Source organism: Amblyomma mixtum, chromosome 2 (genome assembly GCF_055824585.1).
Source record: "Amblyomma mixtum isolate Tamu chromosome 2, ASM5582458v1, whole genome shotgun sequence".
NCBI lineage: Eukaryota > Metazoa > Arthropoda > Arachnida > Ixodida > Ixodidae > Amblyomma > Amblyomma mixtum.
The window spans coordinates 279,944,661-279,969,573 of NC_143013.1; the positions used below are offsets into that span (position 1 = coordinate 279,944,661).

Sequence of the window (24,913 nt, forward strand, 5' to 3'; positions counted from 1 at the left end):
CTGCGTGTTCGCGTCTTGCTGAGCTGCAAGAACTATAGCGATGACAAACCAACTAGCTGAGCAAAGTTGAATTCATTGACTTAGCTTTCCTTTCGAATATGCAACGCCCATTTTTCTAGTGCTGCGTATTCTTTTCAGGGGTTTTGTTCACATTTTGTGGACGCGACTTGAGCACTATGAAACCCTTGTATGCAATGGGCAGTGCTCACAAACAAACATGTACGCAGTGCAATGAGTGTCCCGGCCTATGTCTGAACTACTTCAGCACCCAAATTCAAAATGAACGCAGGATTCAGAGATAGACACCTTTGAGGTTTACGTAAGCTCTGGCACCTTTCAGATAAATGTGTGTCTATTTGCTGCTTTTGTATCCATGAGAGGTTTAAACCACCTAAAATTCGCTTATTTACGTAGCTACCTCTTTGTACGGGGCTTAGAAAAATTTCATAATAATTCCGTAGTTTCTAAATAATCATCATCATCATCATCAGCCTGACTACACCCACTGCAGGACAAAGGCCTTTCCCATGTCTCTCCAATTAACCCTGTCCTTTGTCAGTTGCCGCCACTGTATCCCCGCAAACTTCTTAATCTCATCCGCCCACCTAACTTTCTGCCGTCCCCTGCTACGTTTGCTTTCTCTTGGAATCCACTCCGTTACCCTTGAAGACCAGCGGCTATCTTGCCTTCGCATTACATGCCCTGCCCAAGCCCATTTCTTCCTCTTGATTTCAACTAAGATGTCATTAACCCGCGTTTGTTCCCTCACCCACTCCGCCCTCTTCCGATCTCTTAACGTTACACCTATCATTTTCCTTTCCATAGCTCGCTGCGTTGTTCTTAACTTAAGCTGAACCCTCTTAGTTAGCCTCCACGTTTCTGCCCCATAGGTGAGTACCGGTAGGATACAGCTGTTGTATACTTTTCTCTTCAGGGATATTGGTAAGCTACCATTCATGATCTGAGAGAACCTGCCATATGCGCTCCACCCCATTCTTAATCTTCTAGTTATTTCCCTCTCATGATCCGGATCTGAGGTCACTACCTGCCCTAAGTAGACATATTCTCTTACTACTTCCAGCACCTCGCTACCAATTGCGAACTGCTGTTACCTTGCTAGGCTGTTGAACATTACTTTGGTTTTCTGCATGTTAATTCTTAGCCGCACCGTTCTGCTCTGCCTGTCTAAATGCAGTTTCTAAATGCAGCCTAAAAGTATTTGGGAAATTTTTAAGCTCCCTCTCCGCTTTTCCGAATTATTACCTGAGGGGGCATTCATTGCTCTAATTTTTAAGTGGCTTCACTGTGGAATATTATTAACGTCTTGAAACCCGCCGCGGAGGATCAGAGGCCATGGCGTTCGGCTGCTTTTTTTATTTTGGTTCCTGAGGCTTTCGACTTTTTGCTGTAGCTACTGTCACGGCCCGAAGAAATAGATGCTGAAATGTAACGCCTCATCGCACACGGCAATGTCCTGTCCGTTGCCACCTGTTACGTAGAAAGCTCAACTGCCTGCTACTCGGAGTTGATTCCTAAAAGTTCACATTTGAAGTTCGAGCACCGTTGACAAGCGCAGACCTCAGGCTTATTATACCAATGATGACAACATGCAGTGAAACGGTAATGCTCGGAAAACGAAAGAAAAAGTTCAGAAGAGATTCTTACAATAACGCGAGACATTTTTGTAAGAGGGCACTTCCCACACATTTAGAAAATTGTGATTAAAGTCACCGTAAGACTTTTCTTTAGCATTCATTTGTTGACGCAGCCATGGGAAGCTAGCTTTTATTACTGCTTCACAGATGCCTATTTTCCATGGTTGAAAAACAGCGCACAAAAGACTAGAGACAAGAGTAAAGGCAACGACAGGACAAGCGTTGTCCTGTCGTTGCCTTTACTATTGTCTCTAGTCTTTTGTGCGCTGTTTTTCAACCATGAACCTATACCAACTCGCCCAACTTAACGTTCTACTATGCCTATTTTCCATCTCACGGCTTCTTGCTGTGGTATGGAAGCTAAGGCCGCGGGACGGCGGCTTCAGAAACTGCATAGTTGACTAGCATGGAATTAAGAATAGCAACCTTGTGCAAGCTTTCTTTTCGTGTTCGTAGCTTTCAATCTGATGCAAGAGTTTGTCAGTTGATGGGCAGGTGACACGTAGCTCCCTTGTTATGATAGCAGCGTTTATTCTTCAGGCTTCACGGAGGTTGATGCCGCCTTAAACCTAGCCTTTTCACTCATCCATGCATCACTGATTTCAGTGCTGTTGCGCTATCAGCTGAATGGTCCCAGCTCCTCCCCACAACCAAAGTCAGCGTGTGGCATCAGGTGAAGCACCACGCTCGACGTACCAGCAAGTAAATAAAAAAATATAAATTTAAAGTTTTAACGTCCCGAAGCTAGACATGGGTTATGAGGTACGCAGCAGTGGAGGGCTCTGGATACATTTAGACCCACTCGAGTTCTTTTACGTGGACTTGCATCGCACATCTTAGCAGTGTATTAACGCGATAACGTTAAAGGCTCCGTTAACTAGAAAATCCGGCGTCGGCGTTGTGAGCCAAAAATCACGAGCGTGACTCTGGCAGGTGGTGCCCAGAGAGCAAGCTAGGAGTCAGGTGGGCTAACTAGGTCACGTGACCGTGAGGCGCCATCACAACCTTCCCACTAGATTGGGAGCAAACTACCCACTGTGGCAAGCGGCAGTTAAATTAATGATTGCTTGCTCGGGAAAAGCAACCTGGATCGCACAAGGCCCACCGCTGGGAGCGCCTGCCATTGCAATGTAAAGCAAAGAATGTAAAACAGAGAATAACCTCCTGCATACGTGACAATTTACCCATTACGCCGCCACGTGATACCCTTAAGAAAGACCTTAAGTGTCTGCTCCAATATTGTTGTGTCCCCTTATTGCTTTTGTGTGTGTGCGCCCCCTCCTAACGACCACTCGCATTCCCCTCCTAACGACCACTCAATCTTCCTCCTAACGACCGCTTGCCCCTCGTCGCACGCTGTCGCCGGATGCCCCCCCACGGTGCGCCCCCGCACCCTCCTCCTGTTCTGGGAAGCCACTCCCTGCCGTGGACGCTTCTCCACTCCCTCCTTTCTTCGGGCGGCCAGTTCGGCTGCTGCCTCGGTCGACGCTGGTCGCACCCTCATCGGCTTTAAATAAACGAAGTCTAAAAGTACCGTGTGCGTCTTTCGCTGCATTCAACACAGCGACCGGACACGACAGTGGCGACGAGAAAGTGGATTCGACCCGCGCTACGCAACGCTATTGACAAGCCATGGCTACGCGAGGGTTTCCCAACCAGATACCAGAATTCAACGGCTCATCGTGGTCATCGTGGGTTGGACGCCTTCAGTTCTACTTTGAAGCTAACAACATCACAGACCCAGCCTTGAAGAGGGCCAACCTGCTGACGCTGTGCGGGGAGCAGACCTACGATACTGTCTGCGCCCTTATTCAGCCAAGCACACCAGCGGCAGTGTCTTACGACGACATCGTATCAGCACTGCAAAAGCACTACGACCCAAGGCCATCCGAGGTCTACAGCCGGGCTCGCTTCCAACGACGAGATCAACTGGGAGGAGAAACTGTGAGCGCCTACGTAGCCGCGCTCAAGAAGCTCGCTGCCGACTGCAATTTTGGAACGCTGTCGACAACAGCTACCGGGCAGGAGGGAGACGCAGCTTCTTCTGCTAACACCACCATGCTTCCCTTGGACGTGATGTTACGCGACAGATTTGTGTGCGGACTGAGTGACGAGTCACTGCAGCAGCGCCTGTTCGCTGAGAAGGACCTCACATTCAGCAAAGCTTACGACATCGCCGTTCGAGCGGAGAGCGCCGGTCACCAGCAGAGAGGGATTCGCCGGAACACCGAGCCGGTACACCAGACAAGCAACCAGGTGCGCAAGCCTTCTGTTGTTGTAAAATCGGTCAGAAAGGCACAACGCTGCTGGCGGTGTGACGACCAACACAACCCCCAGGGATGTCGATTCCAGTCAGCCACGTGTAATTTTTGCCACAAGCGAGGGCATATCGAAAGCGCATGCATTACGAAACGGAGACTTGCCAAGATAAAGTCACCTTCCCAGCCTAATCACAGCGTCAACGCCTCAGAGAATACGCCGCTATCTGATCTCCATGGAACAACATCAGCAACACCATCTGTGTTGTACGACCTGAACACCATGAATCTCGGCACGCGACCGAAGATTTTTACAGAAGTAAGCGTACATCACCAGCTGATTAAGTTCGAGGTGGACTCCGGCGCAGCCTGTACTCTGATCAGTGAGGACACGTTCCGAACTTCATGGCCATCTGACGCACCCGCCCTGCAACAAGACGACACGCACCTGCTAACGTGGTCAGGACAGAATCTGCCACTATTGGGCTCTGCCAACGTGCAGGTTAACTACAACGGCCAGACCCATACGCTACCTCTGCTTGTTGTGAAGGGCACAGGATCAAGCCTTCTAGGGAGAAACTGGTTTTCTCCACTAGGCGTGATGATATGCGGCATACACCAGACGCCGAGCCAGAACATGGTTGAGCAACTGCAAGAGAGATACGAAAGAGTATTCTCGGAAGAGATTCCAGGAAACGAAGGGCCCCCGGTCACACTGGAGTTGTTGGACAACGCGCAACCCAAATTTCTGAAGGCCAGGCCGGTGCCGTTTGCTCTCCGAGATTCAGTTGAAAAAGAGTTGGACAAACTGGAGCAGCAAGGTGTCATCGAGCCGACGCAGCATTCAGAATGGGCCACACCACTTGTCGTAGTTCGCAAGAAGAACGGAACCATACGCCTCTGCGGAGACTACCGGAGCACCGTCAATCTTGCGACTAAAGCGTCCTCTTACCCGCTACCGACACCTGAAGAAGTATTCAGTGTACTACGTGGCGCAAGAGTCTTCAGCACATTGGACCTCACCCAGGCGTATCAGCAGCTGAAGGTGAGCGAGTCAACTGCTGAATTATTGGCAATTAACACACTGAAAGGCTTGTACAAAGTCAAGCGACTGCCTTTTGGCGTAGCTGCAGCCCCGGCCATATTTCAAAAATTCATGGAGACAGTGCTTCAGGGCATCCCAGGAGTTTGTGTCTACCTTGACGATGTCATCATCAGTGGCACTTCCACTGAAGAGCATGCAGTGCGCCTAGAGCTCGTTCTCGAAAGGCTAGCAAACGCTAATTTGTGCATAAGCAAATCGAAGTGCTGTTTTGCGGTGCCAGAGGTGCAATTTCTGGGACACCGAATTGATGCGGAAGGCATTCACCCTACCGAGGACAAAGTGCGAGCGATCACAGAAGCACGAGCTCCAACAAACAAGCAGGAGCTACAGGCTTTTCTCGGACTCTTGACGTTCTACGACCGGTTCTTGGAACAAAGAGCTACCGTGGCCAACGACTTATACCAACTCCTTCGGAAAGATGTGACATGGACATGGTCGCCACGCCATCAGCAGTCATTCGATGCCCTGAAAGACCTGATTCGAAGATGTACAGTCCTCCGCCACTACGACGAAAGGAAGCCTCTGCTTTTGGCTTGCGACGCATCACCGTACGGAGTCGGCGCGGTTCTATCGCAAACTGACGAGCAAGGAAGGGAAGCTCCCATCGCCTTCGCCTCACGTACGTTGTCGCAAGCAGAACGCAACTACGCGCAACTTGACAAAGAAGGGCTAGCCATCGTCTACGCGGCGACACATTTTCACCAGTACATTGCCGGCCGGAAGGTGACCTTTATAACCGATCACCGACCGCTATTGGGCATTCTGGGACCACAAAGGCCTATGCCACCAACTTTGTCTCCGCGAATGACACGTTGGTGCATCAAACTCTCAGCGTACGACTACGCTCTGGTCTACCGCAATGGGAGTAAACATCAAAACGCCGATGCGCTAAGCCGTCTGCCACTAGACGCAACTGTTGACGAACCATTTCCACCAGGAGACGTTCTGATGTTCGAAGCACTGCCAGAACCTCCGCTTACAGCAGGCACAGTTGCAGCATCTACGCAGAAGTGCGCAGCTCTCCGGCTAGTTTACACAGCTGTTCAACAAGGCAACGTGCATAAACTCAAAGGGGACAACTTCGACGCTTACCGCAGGCGAGCTACAGAGTTGAGCACCCATCGCGGCTGCATCATATTTGGGTCCCGAGTTGTGATGCCGAGAGAACTACGCGCACAAGCTATGTCTCTCATCCACGCCGGACATCGGGGCATCGTTGCAATGAAAAAGTGTGCCAGAAGCTACATGTGGTGGCCTGGCATTGACAACGACATCGAAACAGTGGTGCGAGAATGCAAGCCTTGCCAGAGCAGCCGGAGCGCCCCGCCGAAAGCTCCTGTCCCAGAATGGGAAAAGCCAGACACACCATGGCACACACTGCACATTGATTTTGCAGGACCAATTGAGGGCTGCACTTTCCTTGTGGTCGTAGATGCCTACACAAAGTGGCTTGAGATAAGGCAAATGGGACAGACGACTTCGGCAGCAGTCATTGACAACCTCCGATCACTATTTGCAACGTTCGGCCTGCCGCGCAAGGTAGTGTCGGACAACGGAACACCGTTTGTGTCTGCGGAGATCCTCAAGTTTTATCGCGACAACGGGATCTCATCAGTTACATCGGCCCCCTACCACCCAGCGACAAACGGACAAGCCGAGCGCTACGTAGCCGAGCTAAAACGCGCCCTTGAAAGAGATCAGACAGGCTCACTGCAGCGCCGCCTTGCGCGCTTTCTCTTCAAGCAGCACACGACGGTTCAGAGCACAACAGGCCAGACCCCCTCGAAAATGATGTTCGAGCGTGAAATGCGAACCCAGCTCACAGCCATCCTCCCCGAGCCAAAGGCAGAGACGTTCCGGGAAGAAAAAGCAATTCCGCGCTGCGGCACGCTTAATGAGGGGCAGCGCGTCCTCGCCCGACAGTTTTTGAAAAAGCCACGCTGGGAGGAAGCTACAATTGTCAGACGCATAGGCCTGCGCTCTTGGCTCGTCAACATACATGGCACAGTAGCACGCCGACATCTCAACCAGCTGCGTAGATTTACGACGCCGTCTGAGAGCTGTCCGCCAGCGGAGAGAACACGTGCACCATTTTCCCACATAGCCTGGCACCTCTTCCCGGAAGAAGAGACTTCGCCCAGGACAGACCCAGGAGACACAGCGAACAACAGCCAGCCTACAAGTGTTTCTCCCCCGAGCGCACAAAGCCAGCGCGCCTCCACGCGTGAGCGCCGACCCCCTGCACGATACCAGGCAACTTTCTAAGGGGGAAGGAAGTGTTGTGTCCCCTTATTGCTTTTGTGTGTGTGCGCCCCCTCCTAACGACCACTCGCATTCCCCTCCTAACGACCACTCAATCTTCCTCCTAACGACCGCTTGCCCCTCGTCGCACGCTGTCGCCGGATGCCCCCCCACGGTGCGCCCCCGCACCCTCCTCCTGTTCTGGGAAGCCACTCCCTGCCGTGGACGCTTCTCCACTCCCTCCTTTCTTCGGGCGGCCAGTTCGGCTCCTGCCTCGGTCGACGCTGGTCGCACCCTCATCGGCTTTAAATAAACGAAGTCTAAAAGTACCGTGTGCGTCTTTCGCTGCATTCAACACAGCGACCGGACACGACAAATATTTATTGGGAAAGCAATATTGCTAGCACTTTTCTGCCGTCGGTGGTGGTCGTTCCTTCGCTGTGACGTGGCACGACCACGTGACAGCGTGACGGCACGACCAGAGGAGAGCAGGGGCCCCAATTCGTGTTTTCGGCCGTAGTCGTTACTTCGCTCGGCGCGGCGGCTACCACGTGACGGCCCTCGGCCCGCCGCGTGAGGGCGCTCGCTAGGAGAGGATGGATGAGAGGAGAAGATGGAGGAGAGAATGGATACACAGATTGTAACGGGAAGTTAATGCTAGACTTGTGTGAGCGGCACAACCTAGTTATTGTCAATAGAGAAACTAAATGTGAGGGACAAATCACGTGGGAATCCCGTAACAGGCAAACAACCATTGACTACTGTCTAATGTCGCAGGGCATTTATAGCAAGCTCGCAATAATGGAAATAGACGAAGAGGGGAAGGACAGCCTAGGAAGTGATCATAAACGTATTAATCTACAGTTGGGAGCCCTAGTCAAAAGAGAAATGCAGCGAAGTCAAAAAGACAACGCAAAATTAAATGATGAACAAATAGCGCTAATATCAGCCGATATAGAAGAAGTAATTGAGAAACGCCACATGGAAAATTGGGATTATAACCAGTTAGAACTGCTCATCGCTACAAAAATGAAACAAGTGAAAGGAGTTGACCGCTGGAGAGGAAAGAGGAAGCCACGAAGCTGGTGGAATATGGAAATTAAGGAGGCCTTCGAACAACGACGGGTGGCTTCAAGGGAGCACAGAGAAGAAAAGAGAGCGCAGTTATCTGAAGAGGAAATAGGCAAAAAATGGGAATCTTATCGACAAAAGAAACAGCAAGTTCAGGTCCTAGTCCAGGCTAAAATAAAGCAGTCCTCTGATAAATGGCTGGCTGAAGTTCGCGAGGCAAATAAAGGGGGGGCCAAGAAAATTCTGGAACCATATAAGCTGGTTGGGAAAAACAAATCAAAGAAAGCAGGAACAGATTATAGATGCTGAGGGAAAATGTTTAGAGGGAGACGATGCTGTGGACTACATTACGTCATTTATAGCTGCGTCTTTTAGCAACGCCAATGGGGTAATTTCCCCAAGTGAGGCGGCAACACAGGACAGCACAATAGAGAACAGCTTAGAACTGACTAGTCTTAACTGGGAAAAGGCGGAAGCGAATATTCCTAAAACCACATCCGCAGGGATAGACGAAATTCCAATTAAGCTGATTAATGAACTTGGCCCAAGAAGCAAGGAAGCGCTGATAAAAGCATTGGAGGCAGTCATAACAAATCAGTATATTCCGCAAAGCTCGAGACAGAGTAAAATGAATTTGATTTATAAAGGAAAAGGAGATAAGATGAACATAAAATCCTTCCGTCCGATTACAATAACATCTGCTATGTACAGGCTGGCAATGCAGGCGGTGAAATTAAAAATGCAGTCATGGGTAGAAGGGAATAGGATACTCGGAGAACTTCAGAATGGGTTCAGAAGGGGTAGGCGGTTAGATGATAGCCTGTTCGTGCTTACCCAATGCATAGAAATAGCTAAGGCGGAAGATAGACCTCAGTTTTTAGCCTTTCTGGACATAAGCGGTGCATACGATAACGTGAACAGGGAACTCCTGTGGAGCATATTGAAAGATTTAGGTATTGGTGATGAGGTAATTGATTTTCTACAGGAAATCTACCGAGATAATGAAGTTGAAATTACATGGGAAGGGAAAAAAAGTACCACAACTGTGGGGGTGCACAAAGGATTAAGGCAAGGTTGTCCTCTATCACCGCTGCTGTTCATGCTTTACGTGATAAATATGGAAAGAAGGCTAGAAGAAAGTAATCTGGGTTATAATCTGTCGTACAGATTAGGCGGAAAGGTAGTTGAGCAGCGACTCCCGGGTTTAATGTATGCGGACGATATTGTACTGTTAGCAGATAGCCAGGAAGATTTACAAACTTTGGTTAATTGCTGTGGAGACGAAGGAGACGCTCTAGGATTCAGTTTTAGCGCAACTAAATCAGGTGTGATGATTTTTAACGATACAACTGATCAGGTGCTTACAATACAAGGCCACGAAATACCCAAAGTGGCGAATACCTCGGGATATGGCTAAACGAAGGGCAGATATACACGGAAAAGCATGAACAGGCTCTTAGGGCAAAAGGACGAAGAGACGCCGGGATAATGAAACATGGGGCATTATGGGGGTACAACAAATATGAAGTACTAAGAGGTATTTGGAAAGGAATAATGGTGCCGCGACTTACTTTCGGCAATGCGGTTCTGTGCTTAAGGGCAGAAGTTCAGTCGAGATTAGACGTAAATCAGAGAGCTGTTGGAAGATTAGCGCTAGGTGCCCACGGCAAAACCACAAACAAGGCAGTACAAGGGGATATGGGCTGGGCATCGTTCGAAGCACGGGAAGCTAAGAGTAAAATACTATATGATGAACGCCTGAGGAAATTGGACGATAACAGGTTGGCAGCTAAGGTATTTAAATATTTATACAGAAAGAACGTTGACTCACAGTGGCGGAAAATAACTAGAAAACTAACCAGTAAGTATGCCGGTCATGAAGACGGAGAAAGAAAGAGCATTAAACGACAGGTTAAAAACGCGGAAGTTAAAAATTGGATGAATTCAATGGAAAAGAAACAGTGTAGAACTATATCGATACTGGAAAAGGCAGATCAGGAAATAACTTTTCTATGATAACTCAAGAGGCAGTGCCCTACTTTTTGAAGCTAGGTCAGGGTGTCTTAGAACGCGCACCTACAAAATGAAATTTACCGAAGAAGATGACACATGTGCAGTGTGTGGTAGATCTGTGGAAACCATTGAACACCTCATAATCAAATGTGATGGTATCCATCCGGATGTCGATGCAGGCACAGTCACTCTTTCTGAGGCCCTAGGGTTTAAAGATAACAGTGGTCATGTAAATAAATCTGCAGTAGAAGTCAGCAAAAGGCGATTGGAGGATTGGTGGCAGAAAAGCAGAGATGTGGCATAAGGTTAGAATTGTAGGAAACCGTAGGTAAAGATGATGGCGAATCTTAATGAGAATTGCCAACACAGTAAACAAAAAAAATAATAAAGAAAGAAAAGCTGAGCATGGTGGCAATTGCCACCACCCCGTTTCAAAGGGGGCGATCCTATCCATCCATCCATCCATCCATACACGGGGCGCCGCAGGCGCGCTCCGCTTAGTCATGTCTGAGGAGTTGTACAGGGCGTCGCTGGAGCGACGTGCTGCGCGCAAACGCCGGCGCCGTGCCGACGAGACAGATGAAGAAAGAGAAAGGCAAGAGCGGATGGCTAAGCAACGCGCCTATGCCGCAGAATGGCGAGCCCGGCGGCGTTCTACAAGTTCTCTTTCTTTCAGTCGCAACAACAAGGCATCGCGTCGAACGGGTGGTGGCGTTCCTCCCTTCCTTTACGGTGCGGTTAGGGTGTCCACCGAGATGACAGAGAGTTACTGCGCCATTTCCTTTACTCAAAAAGCCGGTAGCCACGCGTGACCTGTAGACGCTGCGCACTGCGTTCCTTCAGTAGGAGGCGCTGCGCGCTTTCGCAACCTACCAGGCTTAACCAAAGCTAAGCCCCCACCAATTTTTTATGCGAAGCATATTGCTAGAGCTACCACTCACGCCGTCGGCGTGGGACCCCTAGACATCACACCACGTGACACCGTGACGTCACAGCACGTGACACCTTGACGTCAAACCACTGACGCCGTGACGTCACACCACGTGACATCGGATGAGAGAGGCGGCCTCCACCTCGCGCCGTCGCCGTGGGACATAGAGTTTCTTACTATTACCTAGAGGGAAAGCTGGCAGCCCGTCAATGGGAGTTTGCATGGCGACCCCTCGAGACCACTTCAGCCACCATGGGCGCTCAAAGCATCATGGGGCGGTGAGCTACTTGTTGCGGAACTGCAACTTTTGGCCAAGAAATAATAAAAAAATAAAGCTGTTTGATAACTACAATCGTCCTAACGAGCAGAAAAACATTTAAGTGCAAAGTTTGCCCAAAATTAGAGACGACTCGCTCTCCTATTGGCCTAGTAATGAACACTATAAAAACTAATATTTCGTACTTAACAGGCGCACTTTTAAAAGTAAATATGTTTTCATAAAAGGTGTTGTTGTTTAAATACTATAAGAGGTTTTTTAATGGCATTTCGGAAAAGTAAAACCTTTTATTGGCGTCGTGTGTCGTCGCGTTTTCACTCCTATGGGTTTTGCCCACTGCGTTCTCGCGAAAGTCGTCTGCGCACACACGAACAGCGTTTTCGGAATGAAAAATCTTAGTAGTGCCACTCTGTGTTCCCAAAAAACTACGACTGTCTCGCAACAAGTAGCTCACCGCCCCATGATGCTTTGAGCGTCCATGGCGGCTGAAGTGCAGCGCCGCCAGCTTTCCCTCTAGGTAATAGTAAGAAACTCTATGCCGTGGGACCCCTAGCCGTCACGCCACGTGACACCGTGACGTCGTCGTGACGATGCCATCGCACAGACGCCGGAATGTCCTCGAGCGGCATTCCCGCGCATTTCGAACGCGCGTTCACACTCGGTGTAGGTGGAACGCTCGCTCCACCGGGCAGGCGGACGCGGCTTCCGTGGCAATCCAGGCGCCCACCCAACGCGCGTCTCGGGGTTAGTCGGCGTTCCGCTGTAGCCATGCCGTTGTCTTCCCCCACGACGAAGGCTTCTAGTGGTTGTATTAAAATGATCAAGTATTCAACCAAGGAAAGCCATGTATTAACAAGCCTAGCCATCAATATGCTTCGCATCTGACTAGGCTTAACCTTAGCTAAGCCTCAGCCATAATTTTTTTTCGTTTCGTCGACATCGTCTATACCTAGGACATCATAGTCATCAGTCTGACTACACCCACTGCAGGGCAAAGGCCTCTCCCATGTCTCTCCAATTAACCCGGTCCTGTGCCAGCTGCGGCCACCCTATCCCCGCAAACTTCTGTCTTATACACCCGCCCAACTTTCTGCCCTCCCCTGCTACGCTTCCAGTCCGTTGGAATCCAGTGTGTAACCCTTCAGGACCAGCGGTTACCTTGCCTTCGCATACGTGGCCTGCCCAAACCCATTTCAAGCATTTGGCATACCACAAAAACACCGGCTTGGATTGTGCCCGGGCCGAGCGGTTTCAGGGCGGTATACAAGGGCAAATAAGTCGACTTCCATGTACCGGAACATGGACGGCACCTTCGCAACTACGAATGGATCCTATTTAAGAACTCAAAAAATACGTACGTTGAAAAGTTGCAGTGAAAGAAAGGAGCCCATCTTGATACGACTTCCAGCCTCTGACGTTCTTGTGGGGTGTTCTGCGAGCAGTTGTCCACGTGGGGTTCGATTCTTCTTCTTCCTCAGAAACGCATTTGCGTGATACGATTTTTATTTTATTTTTCATTTTCTGATACGCTTCTTTCTAGTGTCGGTGCTCCTTCTTCCGGTTTATTAACTGTGCAGCCGCAAATTGAAAAAAAAAAAAAGAAAAGTTAGCATTGGAATCGAGCGAAGGCATATGAAGCCACTTTTTGCGAAGCCGCCTCGAAACCGGAAGTTGACACATATCTCCTCCTCCGTTTTTCTCTCTTCTCGCCTCCTTCCTTCTTCGCAGTGTTTCGGGACGCGAATCGCGCCCCGCTCGTGTAACGCCGTGTCGCATGAAAGCGGAACTTCCGAAATTAATAGACTATATGCGAAATGCGCAGCGCCATCTCTCGACGCTCCGAGAACTAAGTCCTCCATGTTGGTTCGGTACAGAAAACGAAACTGCTGCCCACCGTTGGGTTAAAACGGCTGCGCTTCGTTTGAAAAGTAAAATGCCGATGCAGTGTTGCGCTACCCTCTCCACTGTGAAAAGACACTACGATGCGTGCCAGAACTAGGTGCGTTCCAGCTTTTCGCTTTTATATTTTTTTTTACTCCGTCCCAACGTTTTAGTAACACAAAACGCCATGCGAGGTATCATGCGTTAGCACGCGGATCAGTGCGCAGCTTTCGCTTTCTGCGCTGATTTTTAAGGCGAAAGCCTTTAATGTCTCATCGTTGTTAGCAGCAGTTGTCGACAGAGAATGTCACGCTTTTCAGTTGGTCGAAATGGTCGTGACGTCACAGTGCGCCAATTTCAAACGGGGCCAATTGTACTTTGGCTAGTAACCATGCAACCAATTGAAGGGACCATATAGTGATGCTCCAAGTAAGTGGGACTGAGCTTAGTTAAATGCTTAATTACCCAATTAGCCTAATTAACTTCTCTAGTCAGGACATATAAATAAATAAAACCTAGTAAGAAATTGGTCGAGCTTGGGAATCGAACCCCGGTCTTCGGAGTGCGAGACGAGCATGCTATCCACTCCGCCATGCCAGGTGGTGAAAATATTTTAATGAAATGGTTTAGGAGGTTGTAGCCGTGGTTGGAGCTCTCAGTCCGGAACCCCATTGGCGTAGGCTGCTGTCCGGGCTCTTTCGATGAGTTGCTTTTGACTCTTTCCGTCCGAGCTGGACAGAGCTGCCTCCCACCCCTCCTGCGTTGGCTGGTTATTAACAGTGATCGCCTGATTTCGTTGGCAGGCCCATACCATATGGTACAGGTCCGCCTTCTCCCCGCAGAATTTGCATTGTGAGTCAAATGACTCCGGGTCTATGGCATGCAGTCTTCGTGGGTTGTTGTAAGTGTTGGTCTGTAGCTTTCGGAGGTGTTGTTCCTCCCCTTTATCTAGTGTCTTAGCCGGCGGAGGGTAGACCCGACGGGATAATCTTAAGTGCTGAAGTATGTCATTGTAAGTTAGTAGTGGGGTAGGAGGTTCCACGGCATCCGCACTGGGTGCCCGGGGGAGAAATGCTCGGGCTGAGGCATGTGCGCTCTCGTTCCCTGGGATGCCCTGGTGACCTGGTACCCATATTAAGTGTTTGTGTGTGGGTTGGTAGCCACGGATGTAGCTATCTTGCAGGATTTTAGCTGCTAGCGGTGCGACCCTGCCCCTGAGGTAATTGCGATACGCTGTCTGTGAATCTGTGAGAATGTATATTGAGCTAGTGTGTGTTGCAGCTAGAGCAATCGCCACTTCTTCCGCAGCCAGTATGTCCTGGCTAGCCAGTACTAGTCCGTCGACTGTTGTATTTTGGTGCACTACCGCGACGGCCGTCATTCCCTGCTCGGGACCCGCAGCATCGACATAGAACACGCCCTCGCGCCCGCCGTAGTGTCTTTTCATGGCTTCGGCTCGTGCTTGTCGTCTTGACTGGTGAAAATCAGGGTGCATATTCCTGGGTAGTGGAGCTGCCTTGAGTTGTCCTCTCCATGAGGCTGGGATGTCGGTTTTGGTGTCTAGCTGTCGGGGGCAATTGATGTTTAAATCACTCAGGACTTGTCGGCCAGTTCGAGTTGTGGAGAGCCGTACCACCTGCGCCGTAAGGTGTGCCTCTATCAGCTCATCGATCGTGTTGTGCACACCCAGTCGCAAGAGCCGGTCCGTCGATGTCGCAAGAGGGAGTCCCAGGGCCTTCTTGTAGGCAGTTCTGATTATGATGTCGAGGTTTTTGATGTCACGCTTCTTAAGGCGGAGGTAGGGCGCTACGTAGACGACGCGGCTTACAACGAAAGCCTGCACCAGTCGCAGAGTATCGTCTTCTCGCATCCCCGATTTGCGCGTCGTTATCCTGGCGATCATCCTGGCGACTTGCTCGCTCACGAGCCGTAGTTTCTGGAGGGCAAGAAGGTTGTTGCCGTTGTTATTTATGTACAGACCCAGTATCTTCATGGTCTGAACTTCCTTGATGGGTGAGTTGTCTACGCGGATATTGATGGTGTCTTGATTCTTGCGTTGACGGAAGACTAGCAGTTCGGATTTTTCGGGTGAGCACGTTAGTCCACACGCCCGGGCATAATTTTGAACTGTTGTCGCCGCGGTTTGTAGTTGTTCTTCAATCATTCCCATACTTCCCGTGGTTGTCCAGATGGTTATATCATCAGCGTACAGGGCGTGGCGTATGCCCTGTACCTGATTGAGAAGAGGTGGGAGATTTAGGAGTGCAATGTTGAAGAGAAGTGGGGATAGTACTGCCCCTTGCGGAGTGCCTCTCGTGCCCATCTTCACTTGCGTTGTGTGTTTTGAGCCGGTGCTGATGTTGACGGTTCTGTCCGTAAGGAAATCGCAGATGTACGAGTAGGCTCGCTGTCCGCAGTTCATGCTGTGGAGGTTGTTGAGGATTGTGGAGTGTTTGACATTGTCAAACGCTCCCTTGAGGTCAAGTGTTAGAAGCGCTCGGTTACTGTTTGTGCGTGCGGGATCAATGACTTCACGTTTGATTTGCAGAAGCACATCATGGGTGGACAAGTGTGCCCGAAATCCAAACATCGTGTGTGGCAGTAGCTCATTGTCCTCAAGATAATTGGAGAGACGGGTGTGGACTGCCTTTTCCATGAGTTTGCCTGCACACGACGTGAGGGATATGGGGCGCAGGTTTTCAATGCTGATTTTCTTGCCGGGTTTGGGAATAAAGTGTACATTGGCTGTTTTCCATGCTTGTGGAATGGTGCCGGTACGCCAACATTCGTTTATGTAATCCGTGAGTTGCTGCAGAGCCTCCGTGCCGAGGTTGGCCAGAAGTCCGACAGTAATTTTGTCTTGTCCCGGGGCTGTGCCTCGGCGCATATCTGCTAGTGCTGCAATGATTTCCTCTGAAGTGAAATCTCTGTCTAGGTCTTCGTTCGGTTCCCCACGGTACTCCTTATTGTAGGGTTGTGGGTCTCGCGCGGTGCAGACATAGCGACGCGTGAGTTCATCCACGAGTTCATGATCCGTGCCTTGAAAGCTGTGTAGGGCTCGATGCAAATTTCTGTGTTGTTCACTCTTCGCTTTCGGAGGGTCAATTAGGCATCGCAGAAGGTTCCATGTAGCCTTGGTGTCTAGGCGGCCTTTGAGGGATTCGCACTTCGTTAGCCAATTGGTGCGAGCGAGGTCCCATGCGTATTGGTCTGCTTGAATAGTAAGCTTGGCTATTCGAAGTCTTAGTTTCCGATTGTGTCTTTGTTTTTTCCACCGTTTTATAAGACTACGTCTTGCTTCCCAAAGGTGTAGGAGGTGGTTGTCAACAGCTGGGTGGTCCTCCGTGGTGGCAAGAGACTTTGTGAGCTTTTCTTTAAGGTCGAGAATGGAAGCCGCCCAATCTTCGTAGCTGGTTATTTGTTCGGATGTGGTTAGTTTGGTGTCCTTTCTGAATGTCTCCCAGTCTGTAATTCTGGCTTGCCCTCGTGGTTTGCTGTGCTTGTTGCTTTCGAAGATGGTCTGCAGCACGTAGTGATCGCTGCCTAGGGTCTCTCCTGTATTGAGCCACTCATAGTTGCGGGCATTGCGGACGAGCGTGAGGTCGGGAGAAGTATCCCGCGTTACGCTGGTGCCGACTCGCGTCGGGTGCTGCGGGTCCGTGAGTAGGGTCAGGGCCATGTCAGCGATGGCGGATGCTAGTTTTCTGCCTTTCGTGTCTTCCCTGGGGTATCCCCATAGGGGGCTAGAAGCATTAAAGTCGCCAACTATAGCTAGGGGAGCTTTTTGGGCTTCTCTTAGGGCTTTAAGAAAGATCACGTCGAAGGCTACGCGGTGCTGTTTGGGGCGACTATATATATTGAGTATATAGGTGCCCTTGCTGTTTCTGTGCTGTGGCAGTATTTTTATGAAGGTATATTCAATGTCGCTGTCTAGATTAAGGTCTACAGTTATTGCCGTGCATGATTTGTGGACCAAGATGCATGTCGAGGGATTTGTTTGATGTGTTGAGTATCCTCTGATCTTAGCCTCCATATTCACTTCTTGCAGGGCTATTATTTGCGGCGTATCGGGATGAGAGTCTATGTATTGCTGTAATGTTTCCCTCTTCCGTTTTAGTCCCCTGCAGTTCCACTGTAGGATAGTAAGTTTATGTCTACGTTGTGGAGCCATGCTGAACACTAGAAACTTGTGCCTCATCATGTGGTGCGCCCTCAGGTTGTAGATCTGGCTGAGTGCTTGGCAGACGACGAGTTCCCATTTTACCCTGCAGCTTTGTGCCTCTGTTGTGAGAACCATCTGATAATTCCTGAAGTTTGCGGTCAATTCTGATCTCCTGCGATTGCATCCTTATTAAAACTGGTTCGAGGTTTTCCATCATGGGTTTAATAACTGATTCGAACATACTTTTGATTGTCGTCTCGATCATAATTTGTAATTTATTTTCAATGAGGTCTTGAATTGTTTTTTCCAAGCGAGTGATGCGTTCCTGGGTTTGGGGGTGCTCTGTATATTGCTGCTTTAGTGCCTGCGATGGTGGTGCCTGCGGAGTTGGTGCCTGGTGGGGTGCGTCTGGTGTAGTTGCTTGCCTCTCGGGGGTGCCAGCATCTAACTGGTGTGGAGACGGAGGGTGTAGCTCTGCCCTATCTTCTTCCATCGGACATGCCTGTTGCGTCGATGGAGGTAATGTGTTGTTTGGATTGACTGCGATGACTAACTGCTTTTTCAATGTGCTATTTTCTGATTTTAGTTGTTCAATCTCTGCTTTAAGTCGTTTGTAAGCCAACGCTTCGGGGGAGGAGGCAGCTACATCTGCCCAGCTCACCTTGCTGCCGTTGCGCTGCTCCTTGTTATGGGGTCCTGTTGTCTTCTCGGCTGGACGACTGCCGTTGTTGTGCGACACATTATCGGTAGTCCCAGGTCCATTGCTTGAAGAGCGTGAGCCGGGTGGTGCTGAGTTGTTGCTGGACTGGTCCTGGTGGGTCAGTCGGTCCCCGCTGCTCGATGGACCTCTGCTGCCGGACCGGTTCCGAAGCCTGGATCTTGACCGGTGGTTGAATTCTCCTGTCTTGGGCTTGGTTTTTTGTGATGTTCGGTACTTGTACTTGCACTGATTCGACCCCATGGGATGTGGACCTTCGCAGACCGTGCACTTGGGTTGGCAGTCGTGGGATTCTGGAACATCTTGCTGACCGCACTGCGGACATCTTGACTTCGAAGGGCAAGGGCAAACATCCGCCCGGTGTCCAAGTTTCCCGCACAGTGCGCAGGCTGGCGTTGTTTTCTTGTATAGGCGTACTGGAACCGCTTCACCATAGTAGAAGACGTGAAACGGAACCTTTCTTCCTTCAAACGTGATGGCCGCCACGTTGGAGGAACCTAATTTTCTCACGCTCACCACTGGTGCGTCCGGGGAGCGAAGCGCGTTCGTGATGTCTTCGTTGGAAACCCTCGGGTCCACTTGTATTACTCCTTTGCAAGTGTCGTCGGAGGGGCGGAGGTAGGAGTACACTGCCTGTGCCTTGTCCCCAAGCTGAATTTCGTGAATTGCCAGGATCTTTCTGATTATTTGGGCGTCTCGCACCCCGACGACGATGATGTTCTGTTCCCATATGGGCCAAACGCTGAGCTCGGCTGAGCCCTTGTCGACGCCAGCAGCAATGTGCAAGGCGTTTCCGACCGCGTTGCTTCCCCTGAATTTGCTGAGATCCAGCGTTCCTTTAGGTTTGATTATGATCACTGCATCTTGCTTGTCCAGACGCGGCTGCGGAGGAGGCTTCCAACGCTTGACTTGCGTGCGGGGCGTCTGCTGCAGCGGCGTATCCCCTGCCGCGGTGACGCGTCCATCTGGCGTTCGACCTTTTTGCCGTGCCGAGTGGTTGTCACGGGCTGATGCGCGTTCCCACTCTTCTATCTTGCGTTGGATAATCGCCTCCGTAACCTTGTCGAAAACTGGGGTTTTCGCCTGCGGCATGGTGACAATCTGCATCCCCTCCGGGTCGTATCCCATCAGGGTCGTCATGGTTTGCGGCAGAATTTGCCCGCGGAGCCGCGGCGGGCAGCTGAGTCGTGGCCTAACTGTTAGGCTTAGCAACTCGCGCGATCCGCTTGGTCTTCAAATTCTCGAAGGATTTGAGAAAACGGTCCCACCTGAACAAGGGTGGGTGGTCTCCTCGTTGTTCTGGAAGTGTAGCCAGATGGTGTCGCAGCGCTTCGGCAAATGCTTCGGGAAAGGATCATAAAATTCGGCGGAGCCGACGTGAGACACGTCCGCTCTTCCCGACTGCTGAGGCGCGTCTCCCCGCCATGCCAGCTCGATGGTTTGGAATGAACAAAGGCACGTCTAGTGACTACGGTGTCTTCGCTCACTGCCATCCTCCTCCCTTCCCTTCCGGCGAGGTTTAGGTGACCACCGAGATATGAGAGAGAAATACATTTCCTTTCCTCAAAAACCAATTTACCGACGAGCGAGGCGTAGAACCGAATGGGCGATGGTGTTCTATGGACTCCCTGGCAGCGTTGCAAGACGCTCTCGCGTTCCACTCTTAGAGGCGAAGCTTAACATCTTAACCACACATCAGTGACCACACTTTAGGTCAAAAAAGTGAACCCCCCCCCCCCCCCCCCCCCTGAATTTTGACGGGTGTCCACCGAGATATGTGAGACAGTTACTGCGTAATTTTCTTTCCTCAAATACAATTTTCATTTTCTTCATTAGGGGCCATCTTCGTCTTTCTTCTTTCACTCCCACTTCCTCCGTGCGGTTCAGGTGTCCACCGAGATGACAGAGATTTACTGCGCAATTTCCTTTCCTCAAAAACCGTTGCGTTCAAACGGCAAGGCATCGCGCCGAACGGGTGGTGGCGTTCCGTGGACTCCCTGGCAGCGCTACAACACGCTGTCGCGTTCCACTCCTAAAGGCGAAGCTTAAGCGTCATTAATTAGCAGTTAATTAGTATTCAGGCATTATACAGTAATTAACCATTAATTAGTGATATGTCATCACTTAGTAATTAGTACTCAATTACATGTGACGCCACCAGTGCCACAGAAGCAGTGAAAGTGGTGCGGAAAACGCTTTCGCCTCTACGCACTTTAGACAGTCAAAGTGCCCCGTGAATTTTTGACAAAGCTTTCGAGGTGATTCGCGTTTAAATTAAGATAGGGACCACAGCCTTTATTGTTTCTGATCAAAATTAGAAGCCGATTTCGTGCATTTATCAACTCTCCGGTCGGGCGTGAATATATATAGACGCATACTTGAACAACGTAATAGAGAAGGTAATTTTTTTGAGCGGGCGGCCCAATCGCTCGTGCCGTGGCGAAATAAGTTCACTTGAAGAATCATATGCCGATTACTGCTTAGTTTGCTACGTGTTCCGTTAAGTTTTTCCCGTGTTCAATTAGTTTTAGAAGGGCGAGCAAACTCTCTAGACCATACGCATATGTTATGCGCGTTAAGGAGTCTTTGTGAAGCAATACACCCTACGTATAAAAACTGAGGTGCGAATGCTTTATTTCTTGAGGATTCCTATACCTTCGATATCTGCGGCGACGAAAATCTAAAAAGAAAGAAGCCAACAATATAGCTACTTTATTATGAAGGAGGGACGCATTTCTAAGCTAGAAAGTACGTGCAACAGTGTTCTGAAAACGCTTCAGGCCATCAGATTTTATTATCGTTGTGGCAAGCTCCAACAGCTTGCTTCGCAACAAAGCCAATTGTCCAAGTTTGGGAGTAAGCTAATTAAGTTTCGGAAGCAACCGAACATGCTAATTTCGCCCCTGCACATACAGCTTGACCAGCGTATCGAGTCCGTGCATGCACCTACAACTGTAGCATCTTTCTCTAATCAAGCCGCCGCGGTGGCTCAGTGCTTATCTGAAAAAAAAAAAGTTGAGTCATTGCTTACAATATTTTGAATTATATGTGCATGCCTACTTTCCTCTTGTTAATGTCGACTGACTGACTGCGTCTTAAGCAGGACGCGGTTTCAACGAATTGTGGCGAAAATCAACCGATGCCGGGCTCTGAAACGGTGACGTTGAAAAACGCGGATGCGCATTGCACATTACAGTAAAGGAATCGAATTACGCAGCTGGTCGAGGGTCTTGAGTGATTATACTGCAATGCACGAAGCTCCTGGCGTTGGCGCGAACGAAAGTTCGCACTGTCAGAGAAGTTTGTCAATACACGCGCGCACTCAGCGCAAAATAACCGCTCGCTACCCTACCAGATGAATTTGCGTCCAGCTGGGAATAAAATAGCCATGATAATGCGTGATGTTTGAACTGGTGCTTTAATGCGAGCATTAAAACGACAACAGCACACGGTCACGGTTCGGCTTTCCAACCCACTTTCGAGTGCCGATTATTGCGATCATCATCGCCAGACTTCAAGCGAAGCTGAGGACGCGGTAGGAGTAAGCTGGCGCTTATTGAAAGCACCTACATTTGGTTAAAGATCAGCTGTGAAAACAACGCAACAGCTGAAGCTTGCCTGTTGAAATTCCACTCGCAAGAAGAAAGTACGCATAGCAAACGACGCACCAGCTCGACGAGCTCGACCGAACCAAGATGGAAACCGGAAGTTGTAGGCGCGGTGTTGCCAGACCGCCAAGCAATTTCGCATATCGTCTATTGCGTCCTCAGCGATGTTTTCAGATGGCCGTGAATCTCCAGTGGAGTGTCATAAGCCAGCCGTTGTGTTTCACGCTGGAAGTCGCGTACACGACTTTCTGGTATCGCAAGTGACCATTTCATCAATTCATCTGCCTATGCCAACCGAAACGTGCTGCGTAAAGCTCACTTGCGCGCGTTATTAAGGCGAAAGCCTTTAATGCCTCATACTGTCGTTAGCAGACGCCGTCGGCAGCGGTGTCGACAGACGCGTCGGCAGCCGTGTCGACAGACGCGTCGGCAGATTTGTCCGCCTTTCGGCGTCACTGCTTAAAAAGAAACTGCGCCGAGGGTGGGAATCGCCTTTGGCATTTGAAGCGGAGACGCTACCACTCCGCCACGAAGGCTCAAGGTTCGAGCATGAATCGAGGCGCATCTAGTGAATGCATGGGTTTCATAAATAAAAGAAAAGGAATAAAGTGAAGGAAAGGAATAGTAAAAAATAAAAATAAGATAATAAACAAAAATAAAAAGGAAATGAAAATAAGATATGAAAATAAAAAGAAAAAAATAAGAAAAAGAGAAAACAAAAACAAAATATGAAAAATAAAAAATAAATAAAAACAGTGCGCCAGGGAACGCTTTCGCCTTGCAGTCCTTTAGAGAGCCAAAGTGCCCCCTGAATTTATTCGAATATAAGCGCCGTCAAAATGAGTGCGCCGACAGCCTGCACTGTGCACCCTTGGCACCGTTGCATGTCGCATGTGCAGTCCACAAATGAGTACTTACCAGTTTATGTTGCGAAAGCAACTTTACGCCAGTCGCCAAGCCATTTCGCGGAGCACTGGAAAGGCCAAGCTGCGTATGCGCGAGGAGCGGTTGACGTCACACGGCGCACAGCTGACGCGCCGGGGCCACCGCCTGAGCCGCCGTCGCCGCCGCGCGCTCTCCATCGCCTCGCCGACAGCCTCTCTCTCTCCCTCTCTGATGCGCAGTAGCGATTGCGCATCGCCATCTGCGTGGTTTATCGTGTATATAAAATTGTCAGTGCCTTGGCTCTGCTATGCCAGGATATACTTAGCGTGAAGTGAAGGCGAGGTTTCCACATCTCGGTGGACACCTGAACCAGAGGGGAGGCGCATAACTGCCCTCTTTTAACAGTGGACACCTCAACCATGCTTTAAGCTAAGTGGGGGTAGTGACAGGTGCGCGCTGCATGTGTTGACATTGGCAACATTGTGCCGGAAACGCGGCGCTGAAGAAGAAACTCTATGGCTGAAGCCACAGGTTGTTGTTCGTTGGCGTTGGCGTTGACCACGCTTTACACTCCAATCATGTTAAGGAAAGGAAGTACGCATAATGTCTCCCTGGGTCGCTGCACGCCTGAATCGTGCTTACAGGTATGTGGGGTGATTAGAGAGAGATGTGAGCTGCAGGCATTGACAAGGTTGTGCCAGAAACGCTGCGCTGAAGCCATAGGCCATCGGCGTTCATTGTGTTCAATGGCGCTGGCGTTGTCAACGTTTTACAGTCTGATCATTTTAAGGAAAGGAAGGCGAGCGCGCGCGGCGAGGCACGCCAACTGTGCGTAGTGACGCCACTTGCTCCTCGCGTATGCGCAGTATGGTCGTGCAAGAGCATACGAAACGGCGAGACTGTGGGCAATGTAGCTCACGCAACAATATATGGCTATGCGTTGATGTTGCTTTCGCAATCTTCCAGGTTTAACCAGAGCTTAACCACAGGCAATTTTTAATGAGGATTCAGATGATGTCGCGAATCGGGTGGACGCGTCCCCGACTGCTGAAGGGGAACGCTTTCGCGTGCAGGTTCGAATAAACGAACGAAGTAATCAAATAAAACAAAACGAAGCCGTGTTTATATTTTAAAGGAAAGGAGTCAATAGAAGAAGTAACAACATCAAGGAAAACACAGGACGCGCCTCAGCAGTCGGGAAGAGCGGACGTGTCTCACGTCGGCTCCGCCGAATTTTATGATCCTTTCCCGAAGCATTTGCCGAAGCGCTGCGACACCATCTGGCTACACTTCAAGAACAACGAGGAGACCACCCACCCTTGTTCAGGTGGCGTTTTCTCAAATCCTTCGTGAATTTGAAGACTAAGCGGATCGCGCGAGTTGCTAAGCCTACCAGTTAGGCAACGACTCAGCTGCCCGCCGCGGCTCCGCGAGCAAACTCTGCCGCAAACCATGACGACCCTGATGGGATACGACCCGGAGGGGATGCAGATCGTCACCATGCCACAGGCGAAAACCCCAGTTTTCGACAAGGTTACGGAGGCGATTATCCAACGCAAGATAGAAGAGTGGGAACGCGCATCAGCCCGTGACAACCACTCGGCACGGCAGAAAGGTCGAACGCCAGATGGACGCGTCACCGCGGCAGGGGATACGCCGCTGCAGCAGACGCCCCGCACGCAAGTAAGCGTTGGAAGCCTCCTCCGCAGCCGCGTCTGGACAAGCAAGATGCAGTGATCATAACCAAACCTAAAGGAACGCTGGATCTCAGCAAATTCAGGGGAAGCAACGCGGTCGCAAACGCCTTGCACATTGCAGCTGGCGTCGACAAGGGCTCAGCCGAGCTCAGCGTTTGGCCCATATGGGAACAGAACATCATCGTCGTCGGGGTGCGAGACGCCCAAATAATCAGAAAGATCCTGGCAATTCAAGAAATTCAGCTTGTGGACAAGGCACACGCAGTGTACTCCTACCTCCGCCCCTCCGACGACACTTGCAAAGGTGTAATACAAGTGGACCCGAGGGTTTCCGACGAAGACATCACGAAAGCGCTTCGCTCCCTGGACGCACCAGTGGTGAGCGTGAGGAAATTAGGTTCCTCCAACGTG

The 24,913-nt window shown here is 50.2% G+C and overlaps 2 protein-coding genes across 2 annotated transcripts in view; one reads left to right on the top strand and one right to left on the bottom strand.

Annotated features, from left to right (window-relative positions):
* Positions 1-13,222, bottom strand: part of LOC149364138 (uncharacterized) — a 30,126-nt gene extending 16,904 nt beyond the window's left edge. The window contains exon 1 of the mRNA XM_089574130.1: positions 12,910-13,222. Coding sequence (XP_089430256.1) covers positions 12,910-12,942 — 33 coding nt within the window. The 5' untranslated portion in view covers positions 12,943-13,222. The remainder of the gene's footprint in view (positions 1-12,909) is intronic.
* Positions 13,223-13,432: 210 nt separating this feature from the next.
* Positions 13,433-24,913, top strand: part of LOC149364139 (uncharacterized) — a 45,412-nt gene continuing 33,931 nt past the window's right edge. Inside the window, exon 1 of the mRNA XM_089574127.1 lies at positions 13,433-13,550. Within this exon, the coding sequence (XP_089430253.1) occupies positions 13,534-13,550 (17 nt within the window). The 5' untranslated portion in view covers positions 13,433-13,533. The remainder of the gene's footprint in view (positions 13,551-24,913) is intronic.